The sequence below is a fragment of the Electrophorus electricus genome, chromosome 3, assembly GCF_041902795.1.
Source record: "Electrophorus electricus isolate QZ-2024a chromosome 3, ASM4190279v1, whole genome shotgun sequence".
NCBI lineage: Eukaryota > Metazoa > Chordata > Actinopteri > Gymnotiformes > Gymnotidae > Electrophorus > Electrophorus electricus.
In genome coordinates, this window is record NC_137499.1 from 8142212 (window position 1) to 8156726 (window position 14515).

At 40.9% G+C, this 14515-nt stretch overlaps 1 protein-coding gene across 1 annotated transcript; it reads right to left on the bottom strand.

Moving 5' to 3' along the window:
- Positions 1–66: 66 nt before the first annotated feature.
- Positions 67–14216, bottom strand: zdhhc13 (zDHHC palmitoyltransferase 13). Its single transcript, XM_035527274.2, has 17 exons — positions 14083–14216; positions 12171–12358; positions 9639–9761; positions 9320–9397; positions 8389–8533; positions 7985–8049; positions 5386–5548; positions 4911–5036; positions 4457–4590; positions 3453–3553; positions 2850–2974; positions 2583–2645; positions 2281–2374; positions 2038–2121; positions 1649–1806; positions 655–752; positions 67–227 (listed from the first exon to the last, which is right to left on the bottom strand). The coding sequence occupies exons 1-17, from the start codon at positions 14104–14106 to the stop codon at positions 83–85; spliced, it is 1914 nt and encodes a 637-aa protein (XP_035383167.2). The 5' UTR covers positions 14107–14216; the 3' UTR covers positions 67–82.
- Positions 14217–14515: the final 299 nt, after the last annotated feature.

The following is a 14515-nucleotide window of genomic DNA, read 5'->3' on the forward strand; positions in this document are numbered from 1 at the left end:
AGTTTTGATTGCACCTCCCCTGTTTGCAATGTATTAAAAGTCCAGAGAATGTGGAGTGTTGGGGAGCTGCTCCCTTTGGGGTTCACACAGTGTCCAGACTGCTGAACATGGGGTGCTCCCTGTTCAGCCCCAGCGGGAACTCAACCGACCAGTCCAGCACCAGAGGCTTACACAGACCACAGCAACGCAGCTGGAAGAAGTTCACTAGGTTCTTCAACACACCATGACTGTCTCACACACACACACACACACACACACACACGGTAGAAGGTAGTGAGAACAATTGTTTTAGATGCAGTCTTTAAAAGTTAAAATCAAAACATTTATATTTTCAGCATTTGGCAGGTGTTCTTGTCCCCAGAGCAACTTACATATTTATCAGTATTACAGTATGTGTGCTCCCTCGGAATCGAGGTTCTCTCATTCTTGCTTAAATACCACCATCTATTATTATGAACCTATATATGGAGGGAGGGATTGCAAAAGGTAGCTGTACCTAAAAAAGTGATCAGTGACTGTGGGTGCAAGGGAGGTGTTTCTAATAAACAGTTGGGAGAACTCATACCCCATTTAAAAAGTATTTAATTAAATAAAATGAGACTGAACCATTACTAAATCTCCTTTTCATAGTCTTTATAGGGTAAGTGTAGTTACTTGAATGGGTTCTGCCTGAGAGAGAAAGAGTTAGGTAGCTTCTTCTGCCCATGCATCAAACTGGTCCTCTCAGCAGTTGTGAGACCAAGAAAAGCAATCTGAGAGAGAGAGAGAGAGAGAGAGAGAAACAATTCTTCAATCATTGAAATAACAATTCTTCAATCATTGAAATAAGCAAATCAGTAAACAGGAACATGCCACCCCAAGGTAGATCAAGAAAAATGGCACAAACATGTTCTTTATTTTTGAAACTCTATTTCCTAATGTTCAGAGAGTTCCTGGTTTTAAAATAGCTGCATGTTGATGAATGCTTCATTCTTTAAAAAAAAGTGGGGGACTCTGGAGATGTTCTGGCAGTGAACACTCCACATGCATTATTCAGTGAGCATACACTCAACAATGAGGACAGAAAGTAAACATGCAGTACTGAACTCCGAAGAGCACAAGAGTCTAATAAAAGCGAGGGCTCAGGGAGAAGAACTCAGGGAACTACAGCACACTGCTCTAGCAGGAAAGAAAGAACACGGGGAGGCAAGTATGAAATCTGCATAAGGATCAAGCAGTAGAGAGCAGCGCTCATCCATACAGAAATGATTCTGCAGAAACAGGACTTTTCAGAACCTCCAGAATGAGTCAGCTGATAAAAGACTCCACTTGCCCACCTTTCATTTTTACGGCATAAGTTTTAGTAATAGTCTAGTTTTAGGGAATTTTAATATGAATGGGAGATACTAAATAATATTATATATAAAATAATAAACACACACTGGTGAAAATGTAATGTGACAAAGGACAAATTCTGTAGCCCTAAAAGTTGCTCCTATTCACAGTCAGCACAGTGAGCCACAAACTAGAGAACAATATTGAAACATTACCATCCTAGATATAGAAATATCTGATGAATGAATGCTATTATATATGCTATATTACTTTGTGTGTGGTCAGTATTGCGGGACTGGACTGAAGTTCCACTGCAGTTTGGAAATAGGCTGACCTGATACATCTGTTGTGCAAGCAGGATGGAGACCCAGGTGGTGTGGAAAAAGGCCATGCAAAAGATGTAGAGTACCCAGGGTGAGCAGCCCACAAACCCCGTCACTGCTCCCCACATACCGTCGTCTGCATAATGCCCAATGCAATGCTTCGACCAGTCTGTGGACGGACGGGCGCACACACACACGCGCAAACACACTTCATAAAGTTGCTGGCCAGATCTGCCCTGAAAAGTCACAGCTTTTCTTATTGGATTTATATGGACTTAAATGTACTTAATATATGTGGATGATCTGGGCTCAGTGTTTCTGAATAAAAATGAACACTATTTCTGATTGTTTAAAGATCCATTTTTAGTGCAGCTGGTAATGCCTGGCAATAACAACTTACACATAAGGCTGCCATAAAACATCCAGCAACCCAGCAGGGTCAACAACACCAGGAACAAGATAAAGAACTGATGATTCCTGGCACCTATAGAAAGATAGAGAGATGAATTGAATAAGATGTGGCAAACTGGAATGAGAATGTGAGTACCAGAGTGAGATAGCTGGGGAGAGAGAGTTAGATAGATAGCTTAAGAGACAGAGAGAGAATGAGAGAAAGAGGTGGTGTTTTGCTTTTGCCGGTCACCTATACAGCCATTTATCCAGACTGAGTGGTGGTCCTGTTTAGTGATGCAAGCATTACAGGAGAAGCAGTGGTGGGCTCTCATTGGTTTTCGCATCTATACTCCAAAAACACACACACACACACACACACACACACACACACACACACACACACACACACACACACACACACACACACACACACACACACAGTTAAAAACACTCAACCACTGAGGAAACATGGTGGGTGGGGAAGACCCTTGTTGCCTGTCATTTGAGAGCCAGTGGGTTTGGTTCGTACAGTAAGCAGTGGCACTGACTCACCATACATGATGTGCAGAAAATTCTAGGGTCCAAACAACCAGCTTCAGCCAGCACCACAATATTCTACAGAAAATGGAAGCAACCAATCAATACATTACATTACTTCACTTCCCAGAAGAACCAATTAGTTTCTACAGACACAAATAGCCAATCAGGAAAAATCAAAATAAAAAAAAAATCAGAATACACTGGAGAAATGATTAAAATAGCAGAAATAGGGCAGCATGTCAAAGTAGGAACCTCCAGGAGCCACATGCTTATCATCACCTTCTTCTTCTCCTCCTCTGTGACTTTGATGACCCCAGGGTCAGTCCTGCAGGTGCGGAGGTAGTAGTACAGGAGAGCTGTGACATTAAGTGTGAAGAGCACCTGCACCACAGCGCTGGGACCATGTGGCCACCACTGCAGTCAAGGGATTTAACACACATACACATGTCCAGATACAAAACAGACTGTAAAAACAACTACACATGTACACATCCAAATTTATAACACAGTCTATATACATTTGAACAGTGACCGTTTCTGGTGTTTTGGCTCTTAAAATTAAACAATGACTAATGAAAAGAATTGTTGTGATAGAGTACAAAATACTGGATTTAATTTGAAAATATTATAGAATAAACCACATAGGATTTATTTGTATTCCTCTTTATGTTAGAGGCCTTAATTATCAAATTAACATCTTAAATAAAATCGTTTAGTACTCGGTTGTGATGTCTATGGGTTGCAGAGTTGAAGGTAAAAAAAACAAAAACACACCTAGTATGTTTTATGCTGTGAGGAAACAAGGAAAAAACTCTGTCCTGAACAGTGTGTTAGACACTGTGTGCGCATGTACGTGTGCGTGTGTGAGTTGGTAAAGGATATCAGGCAAAAACCAGAGGCACCAGGTGACCAGCATTAAGAAGATAGTGGCTATGAGGCTTGTGGAAGGAATCAGGGATTTAACAGCAGCATTTGCCACCTGCCTAAAAGAGACAGACACAGACAGACACACACAAAATACATATAATCAAACCTCAAATATTGCTAAAGTATTGCTTTTTTCACAGCCGCAATTAAGTTTTTTAAACCTCCAGTTGTCCATTTAGTTTTTTTCAAGTCACAATTAAGAGACCATTAGCCTGCTGCGTGAGAAACGCCTCTGAGCATTAGAATGCATCCAGTGCCATCTTATGGTGGTAAATAATATTGTATGGAAAATATACTAATAAGGATTGTGTGCTTTCCTTGTAACCAACTACCAACCAAGATAAAAAAACCCAAAAAACTCTTGATTTAACTGGCACGGCACAGTGCTCTCCATTTTGGCATTTTATGCAAGGGTTAGTGAGCGCATCAGCACAGAAAAGGACTCCGTAGTTATCTAGCTAAGACAATAGTGCTGTTGTAATGCACTGCCACATTCTCTCCCCTGACATAATCCTTTTAAGTGTCAGGTATTTACTGACTGAGCAAAACTATATGAGAAATCTTCCTATTCGGGTGTCTATGTTGCATACACAATCTTTATATTAAAGCAGTTATTAGCCACTTAAACATCTTGCCACTGTAGGCTCTGAAATCAGTGGCTAAAAAAGATCTAGTTGTAACAACCCATTAGGACAGTTTCCTAGATGGTGGCAGTCCTGCCTTCTTTAGCAGGGCTTGCATGTGTATGCATCACATAGAAGAGCAGACTAAGGCCAAGTGTGCATGTGATTGGAGGGGGGCACTGGAATACATCTAAAAGCTTAAAATCAGTATATAAACATACACTAGGTACATTATTTACATCACAGTGGGGTGTCCAGGGTGTGTGAGGCACTAGTTTTATAAGAGGTTTTTTTTTTTTGTATGCAGCATGTGGTGGGTTATGTGCATTTGTGTACCTGCAGGTGAGGTTGATCACAGCGATTACACATGCCAGAAGCAATCCTTTCAGTAGCCAAGACTCTGTTTTCATATCAAATATAGCTCCCACAGCCCACAACACACACACATTGAATAACCACTGCAGGTAAACCTAAGAAACACACCCCCCCCCAATAAAATGAATAGAGCAAAATGTTAGATAGAACTGAGAAAGCACAAACAAATAACATTACTGCGTTTAACAAAAATGGACAGGCGGGCATATCAGATGTACACACGCGCAAACACATACACGCACACCCATGCACACAGATTAAAACTGACTAAAGGTGAAGGTCTAAGTAGATGCTGTAGCTAAAATTAGTCAAATGTGCATAATGAGCAATAAGCAGTTCCTGTTTACTCATGTTCCCAAAGGATTACACACCAACTAATGCATATTTTGAGAACCATCACAGTACGCGTGTATACCCGGTATCTGGTGAGAACTCTCCGGCAGGGTGAGTTTGCTTCCATGCGTTCCTTCTTCACCACAATGAGCATGTGACTCAATAAGGGGCTGTGCACCTGGTGGGCCAGGTCAATCGGTGTATGACCCTGCAAACAAGCAAACAGACAGACAGACACACACAGGCGAGTAAGCCAAAATATTGTTTTGTTGTTTACCACAAATACCAAAGTAGTTTACATTTACAGTTTTACATAAATCTTTTAGAATACAGAAGAGCAGACTTCTGAGTCTGATCACCAGCAGTCATATTCAGCACACCAGCCTTAAAATACTCCATCCAAAAACATTGCTGAAGTTTTGAGTGCTGAAGAAAGGCCAGTTTGGACCCATTAGCATAGCCTCAGCAGGTCCCTACTATCTTTCAATATTAAATCAGCAACATAAGCGTTGGGCAGGCAAGCCGGATGTGGCCGTCTCCAGTAGCAGTGCACTCACATTGGTGTTCTGCAGGTCCACGCTGGCTCCAGCCTCCAGAAGGAGGTGCACGGCATCCACGTTGCCCGCCAGCACGGCATAGTGCAGCGGAGAGTTCTGGTTCACCTTGTCCACCGCATTTACAGACGCATTACACTTCAGCAGGAAATTTGTGGGCTCAGGGCTGTTAAAGAGGAAATATATTACACAGGCCATTAGGAGTCAAGTGTAGGAGGGAGATGAGCATGATGCAGGGAGAGAAATAGAAATAGAGAGAGACAAAATTGGAGTGAAGTACACAAGGTTTCATTTACGGCATTTAGCTGACGCTTTTATCCAAAGCGACTTACAATTATGACTGAGTACAACTTGAGCAATTGAGGGTTAAGGGCCTTGCTCAGGGGCCCCCAACAGTGGCAACTTGGCAGAGGTGGGACTTGAACCAGCAACCGTCCAAGTCAAGTACCTTAACCACTGAGCTACTACTGCCCCTGTTTCAGACAGGTCCTTTGTGATTTAAACATCTACTTTTTCATATATAAACTGGTTCCTCCACCTACTCAATCAGAAGCTCTCTGCTTGCATGGAAAGGATCCACATCCATTCCATGCAGACTCTCCACTGGTATCTCCCAGGGCTCAGAATTAGGTCCTTTTGTCTTCTCTTTGTATACTTGCTTTCTCTGTGATACAATATCTCCTCCTACCATTGTTATGCTGACGACACCCAATTAATTTTTTCATTCCCTCTCTCCGACACACAAGTTTCCAGGTGTATCTCACCGTGCTTGACTGACATTGCATCATGGATGAAAGCCAGCAAAACTGAGCTTCTGTACATCTCAGGATCTCCCAAGCCTTACCATGACCTCACAGTTTCCTTTGAGAACACCCTGGTATCACCATCTGAAGCTGCTCGTAGCCTGGGCATAACTTTGGACAACCAGTTGTCCTTCTCAACTTATATTTCAAATCTGACCTGGACTTGCAGAACATACAAAGGAGTCGACCCTTTCTCTCGCAGGAAGCTACCAAGGTGTTCTTGTCATCTCATTGCTAGACTAATGCAACTCGCTTCTTGTTAGCCTTCCTATTCTCTGTCCTGGCTCCCAGATGGTGGAATGAACTATCTGGACAGAAGAGTCCCTCACAGACTTCAAACATAGACTGAAGCCTCTATTTGTGGAATATTTAAACGACCATTGATCCTGCACTTGTTGGGTAACCAAAACTTGTATAGTTTGTATAGCATGTATAGTTTGATATTGTTAGTTACTGAACTTCTTTGTCTGAGATAGAGCTTATACTTGTTTCACACTGGTATCAGCATTGCTGTCTGTATTTCATCAAGATTCTAGTTTAATATCTTACACACACACACATCCACGCACGCGCACACACACAGGCCAAAAAAAAAAAGGCCACACACTAATATTTCATTGGACCAAGTTTAGCTTTGATTATAGCACGCATTTGCTGTGGCACTGTTTCCACAAGCTTTTGCAATGTCACATTTATTTCTGTCCAGAGTTGCATTAATCCCCCCACCCCTTGACCACTGTGCAAAGTCTTCCCCAGCACATCCCAAAGATTCTCAATGGGGTTCAGGTCTGGACTCTGTGGTGGCCAATCCATGTGTGAAAATGACCCATGCTCCCTGACCCACTCTTTCACAATTTGAGCGCGATGAATTCTGGCATTGTCATCTTGGAATACGCCCGTGCCATCAGGGAAGAAAAAATCCATTGATGGAACAACCTGGTCATTCAGTATATTCAGGTAGTCAGCTAACCTCATTCTTTGGGCATATAACTTTGCTGAACCTAGACCTGACCAACTGCAGCAACCCCAGATCATAGCCCACACAGGCTTGTACAGTAGGCACTAGGCATGATGGGTGCATCACTTTAGCCGCCTCTCTTCTTACCCTGATGTGCCCATCACTCTGGAACAGGGTAAATCTGGACTCAGACCACATGACCTTCTTTCATTGCTCCAGAGTCGAATCTTTATGTTCCCTAGCAAATTGAAGCTGTTTTTGCTGGTTAGCCTCACGGACACATGTTTTTTTTTGAGGCTGCACAGCTGTTTAGTCCCAATCCCTTTAGTTCCCTTTGTATTGTGCATGTGGAAATGCTCTTACTTTCACTATTAAACATATCCCTGAGTTTTACTCTGAATTAATTTCACCACACGTTTAAGTGATCGCTGATCACAATCATTCAACATTTTTTTCTGACCATATTTCTTCCTCAAAAGATGAGCTTTCCCCACTGTCCTTCCACTTTTAAATAATGCATTGCACAGTTCTTAACCCGATTTTAGTAGTTTCAGCAATCTTTTTTCAAGCAATTTTCTCTGCTTGATGCATGTCAATAATTAGCATGGTTGTTTAACAAATGAGCAGCTACTCACTGCATCAGTTAGAGTTAAATAACTTGTTACCAGCTGAAACAATCACCCATGCAGTAATTATCCAATGGGAGGCTCTTACCTATTTGCATAGTTAAATCCAGGTGGTGACCTTTTTTTTGGCCAGGCAGTGTGTGTGTGTACACACACACACACACACACACCAAAAACTTCAAAATATAAACAGACTGTTATTTTGGAGCAGTTACCCAATGATTTTTTGTGCAGCCAGCATCAAAGACGTTTGTCCATTTATGTCTGGTACATCCACTTCCTATGAGGATGAACACATACATACATACATACATACGTACGTACGTACACGCGCGCGCACACACACACACACACACACACACACACACACACACACAGTTTCAACACTCACAGTACAGAAGGCTTTCAAAAAACACATCTTAACCCCGTGGATCATTCAGGACAATTTCATCAAGAGAATTTCACATCCAAAAATGTGTTAAACTTGAACAAGCAAAGAAAATGCTACTGTAATAAGTAATGAGCTTGAGACAATAGGGTCATCTGGCATTATACTAAGGAGATTTTGAATCTGCTGTTGAAGTGCTTCAAATGTCCTGTGTGTGTGTGTGTATCTCACCTGGCCCTTGGCCATCAGGTAGGCTGCTATCGGCATGTGTTGGAAAAGCACAGCGAGATGCAGGCTTCTGTAACCCTCACCGTCGGCCAGTGAAGGGTCGGCCCCATACCTCATCAGCTGGATGACCATTTGCAGGTGGCCCTGTCTGGACAACCCCCAGGAATGACACCCACATACCCATGTAGTACCACCACCCATACTGACATCTACATCCAACAGCAATGTAGGACACTACTACATCATAGCCAACTTAAACTCACGGTAGGTTAACACGTATAAGCAGTACTAGGGATGCAACGATTCATCATGATGCAGAAATGTGTGCATCTTGGCGATGGATGACATTTCATTCTGTTTATTATGCTATCTAGTACCATTGCATTGTCTGAACACCAGAGGTCGCACTTGACCTATGGCAAAGTTGTTACAATTGCAAATTTTGATACAGTAGCATGTTATAAACAAATGTTCCTTGAACTTTTAATTGCAGTGGAATACAAATTCTTTAATATCTGCAGTATTTGGCATTGTTTATGCTTCAGAAATAAAAAGGAATGCTTTCACTTGGTTATTTAATATATTATGAAACTACATTTTGTTTACAGTACATTTTGCTTAACTGTAAATATCTGCTCCCAATTTCTTTTAATTGCATGGGACTAAAGATTATTTTCTGTTGTGCAATGTTTTTTTGCATTTTTAAAAATATCCCAGGATCGTGAATCATACCAAATCGTGAACAGAGTGCATTGCTACACCCCTAAGAATTACAGATTTCAACTGCATGGCTCTATGATTCACAGTGTACATAATGGTATGCAACATGTATAATATGGTCCAAGGTACAGTAATTAATCACAGCTAGAAAAGCACAGAATAGAGTAGGCAGGATAGGATGGCACAGGATGTTTAGAGTGACAGTGATGTTCACCTTATGACCCAGTGGAGGGGGGTGGAATTGAGGTCGCCGCCCAGCTGGTCTACAACTGCACCTTTAGCTATATAATATCTGCAGCAGAAGCACAACACAAACATGCTGCACCACTCGAATACAATATAATCTGAGATGCACTTCTAAACCATTAGCGCTAAACAACAGTATAACACAAGAGACGTTGTTTTTTTTATGAAGTCTTGTCCCAAATCTCTCAAATGGTGATATCTAGTTACACATACATCAACTGACAAACGAGTGAGGGTGTGCAGAGACAGAGAGAGAAAGAGAGAAAGAGAAAGAAACAAGCGCTTACTTGACCAGATCTACCCGGTTATTGATAGCAGCCCAGTGCAGCAGAGTAACATTTTCCTTGTCGGGTTGTCTGACATCATAACCAGCTTCCACTAGCTCTTTACACCGCTCAAGGGCTCCAAACCTGCAAGTAACACAACACAATTTACATGAATGTGAACTGCAGCATAGATAGATGGAATGTCAGGGACAGACTGAGTGTATATGTAAAATATATATTTTGTATTTATTAAGTTGGATTTTTGAGGATTCATTTTATTATTGAACAACTAATGTTCTCAGTCAATCCAAAATGTTAATAAACCTCAAACCTGAATATATAAGAAAGTAAAAGTGAGGTTTTGGCTTTCTTAGGAGAATATCTGTGTGTGCATAATTATTGGGCGACTACAAGTTGGCAGAATTATTATGCAACTAAATGAAAAACAAATTTTCCCATCTTATTTTCATCTGTTAAAGTGAGAATAATAAACAACAACTCAAAATTTACAAATAAACAATTCTCACAATCAGTGACCAATATAGCCACCCTTCTTTTCAATAACAGTCATAAGCTTTCCATTCATGGAGTCTGTCAGTTTCTTAATGTGTTGATGATCAACTTTTTATGTAGCAGCAACCACAGCCTCCCAGACACTGTTACAAGTTCTCAATAAGGTTTAGGTCAGGTGAGGAAGGGGGCCATGTCATTATTTTTTCATCTTTAAGGCCTTTACCGGATAATCACGCAGTTCGATGCATGTGATGGAGCATTGTCATGGTCTTCTTGAAAGACGCAGACTTTTTCCTGTACCAGTGCTTGAAGAAAGTGCCTTCTAAAAACTAGCTTTAGGTTTCGGAGTTGATTTTGAGTCCATCTTCAACTGGAAAAGATCCAACTAGCTCATCTTTAATAATACCAGCCCATAGCAGTACCCCACCTCCACCAAGCTGGCATGAGTCCAAGTTGAGCGATGTGACAGTTACTGATCCAGCCACCATCCATCTGGTCTGCCAAGAGTCACTCTCGTCTCATCAGTCCATAAAACCTTTGAAAAATCTGTCTTTAGATATTTCTTGGCCCAGTCTTGACACTTCACCTTATGTGCCTTGTTTAGTGGTGGTCAGGTTTCAGCCTTTGTAACCTTGGCCAAGTCTCTGAGTACCGAGCACCTTGTACTTCAGGTTGCAGTTCTGGAATATGACGGCACTGGAGGTTAATGGGTTCCTGATTGCTTCATGTTTGATTCTTCTCAAATCTTTGGCAGTTAATTTGCATCTTTTTTTCTCTCAACACTTTTCACGCGACCCTACTGACTATTTGCAACAAAATGTTTGATGGTTCTGTGATCACGCCCAAATATCTTAGCAAAGTTTAAGAGTGCTGCATCTCTCTGAAGCACTTTTTACAGTTTTAGACTTTTCAGAGTCATCTTAATCTCTTTTTTTTTGGCCCATTTTGCCTGAGGAAAAGCTGCTGTCTAATAATTATGCACACCTTGATGTAGGGTATTGATCTCCTTAGGCCACAGCCTCCCTCATTGCACAAATACACATCACCTGATATGCTTAAATCCAACAAGCATAATTGTGCATACTGTGTGTGTATTATATATAGTGCCAACAGCAGCTTTTATATATATATATATATATATATATATATAAAAATAAAAGCTGCTGTTGGCACGATTTCAGCTGTTCCTGTTAGATACATCTGTGATCTCCAACAAAAAGGCCTTTTTCCTCACATGCTCAAACCCAGTCAGCAGAGAAGGTGCATGAAGATTAGCAGTCTAGAGAAAGGGGCAAGCTCCAAGGTTGCTAAAAACTGTTTTTCCTGCCTTGCACTTTCTCTGCACAATGAAGTCTTTGTCTTCCCGTATGGCTTACTCCTTTCATTCAACTAGTGCCTATAAGTGCTAATTCCTCACATACCGAAAAGCATGATGGCAGACTATCAGCACTACACCTGGCTCTCAGTATCACCATGAGAAAATATTTATTGCCAAGATAAAGCAAGAGATAACTTGTGCTTGTAGTCTACAGTAAAATCTTCTAAAGTAAGATCATACAAACTAGAGCAATGGATTCACTCTTATAGATTAAACCTGCAGTTTGAAAGAATACAGACAGCAGTCTGTATCAAAGCATGCTAAAGAAGTCTGTATCAAAGTCTATCTTCAAAGCATACTAAAGGAAACGTAGTCCATCCTCAGCATAATTCTAGAGAATTATTGTCAATATTATTATGTTCAAGACCCAACAGGATTCATTCAAAGCTTTGTGCAGTCAGCAGTTAGAATTCTGCCTGCAGGAGTTTCTTACTCAACCATTTAGGTACAATGTTTCAGTTTAGATACTATCAACTATTTAACAGTGATAGCTGTGAAACTTTAGGGAAGACGGCAAATACTGTTTAAACTTAGTGGAGTGGGGAGAATTTCAGGAAGGAGAGGTGTTCCTTGTTTCCTGCTCCCATAATCTAAATCTATGCACAAGATTCTGACAGTCATGACACAGCAAAGTGTGTCAGTGTCACAGGGATGAAACTTACTGTGTTGCCTTGACGATGTCCCAGCTGCTACTGTCATCCAGGTGTGAGTATTTCTTGGGCTGCTGTGTGGGATCCATCATGGCCTCGCTCCTCTGGTTGAACTGGGTGTGGAAACCAGGCATGAAACCATGCATCATGCCACCAGGCCCATGGCTATGGGAGTGGCCTCCATGTCCATGAGAGTGACACTGCAAAGAAAGACATTTAGAAAATGCTCACTTGCAGAGGCTTATTTACTCAGATTTAAGTCTGTTTAGAGAAATACAATTTGGCCAAAAACACATATAAAGTTGTGGTGCTATAGCCTTTACTTCTACATGCATTGCATACATTGCAATATCCTTACTGAAGGTATAGTTTGAGAACTGAGGTTAATGTTTGAAAAGAAGCCTAGAAAATGACATCAAAATTGGCATCATGTGTTAGTCAATTCAAAGTGGAATTAAACTGTCCTGTCAGACAAAACACACACATGCTCTTCACAACTCACAATTCTATAGCAATATTTGCAATATAGCGCAATAATAAGAGGTTTTAGACAACCTCAGAAAAAACTGTTGAAACTGATGAGACTAGAAGAGGCAAGTTGAGGATTTCTAAAAGACTTGGATCTCTATCAGTCCACAGTCAGGGAGCCACTTTGCAACTGGAATAAGTTCAACACTGTTGCTATTCTGAATAAGAGTGTTCCTCTAACAAAGACCATTGTGTGTAGATAACAGGTGGTAAGGCAATAGCTAAGGCATCCTTTGCATTTGAGAATATCTACAGTTTTCTTTGGGCAGATGGTAAATGTTACTTTATTGGAAGACCCTGCATGCCACCAAATATCAAAAAGCTATCCCTACTGAGAAGCACAATGAAGGGAATGTAATGGCAAAGAGCTGACTTGCTGCCTCAGTGCCTGGATGGCTTGCAATCATCATCACTGAGGGACCAATGCCTTCCAAACTGTGTGAGGACATTCTACAGTGGAATGGCAGGGCTTTTTTTCTTTTTTCTAAGGCAGACTGTACAATAAAGACATTCCAAAATAAGAAACAGCTTAACATTAAGGAATATGCCGAAATACACCCTAACTGCTGAACAAGACAGCAGCAGCTAAAGAGAGTACTAAGTAGAACTTAAAGCAAATATAATATTCAACACAAAATACTAAATATCACATACACCACCACCCCCCCCCCCCCCTCCCCAAATCAACAACCTTGTTTAAACCATTTGTTTAATAAAGATGCAGCGTTGTAAAATTGTGCCAAAATATCAGATTAACCTATACAAAACAATGATCTGGCCAGGCATAATCCCCAAGATGGTCAGATCCCTACATATGCAGGTCACAGAACTGATCAAGATGACCACTTTGCCACAAGTTGCCTGAGTTTGCTACTATTATAATCAACTTTACTGTCATTATGCTAAGTACTGTATTTATCGAGACAATTTCTCTCCCCTACACCCTCTTTCTAGCGAGAAGGGGAAAAAAGAGACGCGCATACCCAGTTCTATATTTTGATGTTTCAACCTAGCAATCAAGAGAGCTATCGCTAGCTACCTAACTAGCCTTTCGATATTTCTCTAGGATAAGTTAATGGGAGCGTTTCCAAAGAAAATCTCAGTAAATATGCTGATTAACATACACTTGTTTTCTAGATAGCTAAGGTCACTAGTTACACTTAGTTGACTAACAATTGCTCAAGGTATCGATAACTCTAGCTAGTTAGGTAATCTAACCGCTAGCTAGCTAGCGTTAGCACTCTTGCTGTCATCAATGCTAGCCAATGCTGAATAGGTTGGCTCAAATTTAGGATAGCTAGCAAGCTACTTTGTAGCTTAAGATCCTCCGTAAACAATATTATAAATTTAAATACCGAAAGACTGTATGAAACCCAAAAAAGAGAAAAAAAATCACCCCGTCGTCTTCTTTCCAATCCATTAATATTGCATGTAGCTCTCTAACAATTTAAACCAAATTATTCTATTAATCTGGCTAGCTGGTCTTAACGGCGTGTTCCTTCACGCTGTATCGCACTTCCTGGATACGAGACACAACTCCTAGCCGTTGATTGGTCAATTTCAACGTCACTGTGTTCGCCATAACAAAAGCTACACGCTAGACTTATCTCATATTTTACCCTTCGTTCCCACTGTCCTGGTATTTTTAGCCTTTTTAGTTTGCGATAATGCTGATGGTATGTATAACCATCGGACCTTTTTGATGCGTTTGCCACGTTCCCATCTGTTAATTCAATCTAATTTAGTGGTTAATATATAAACTGGGCTAATATTCATCAGATAATGTTTGAGTATAAAAGCAAACTAAATATTATTCAGCTTTCTTTAAA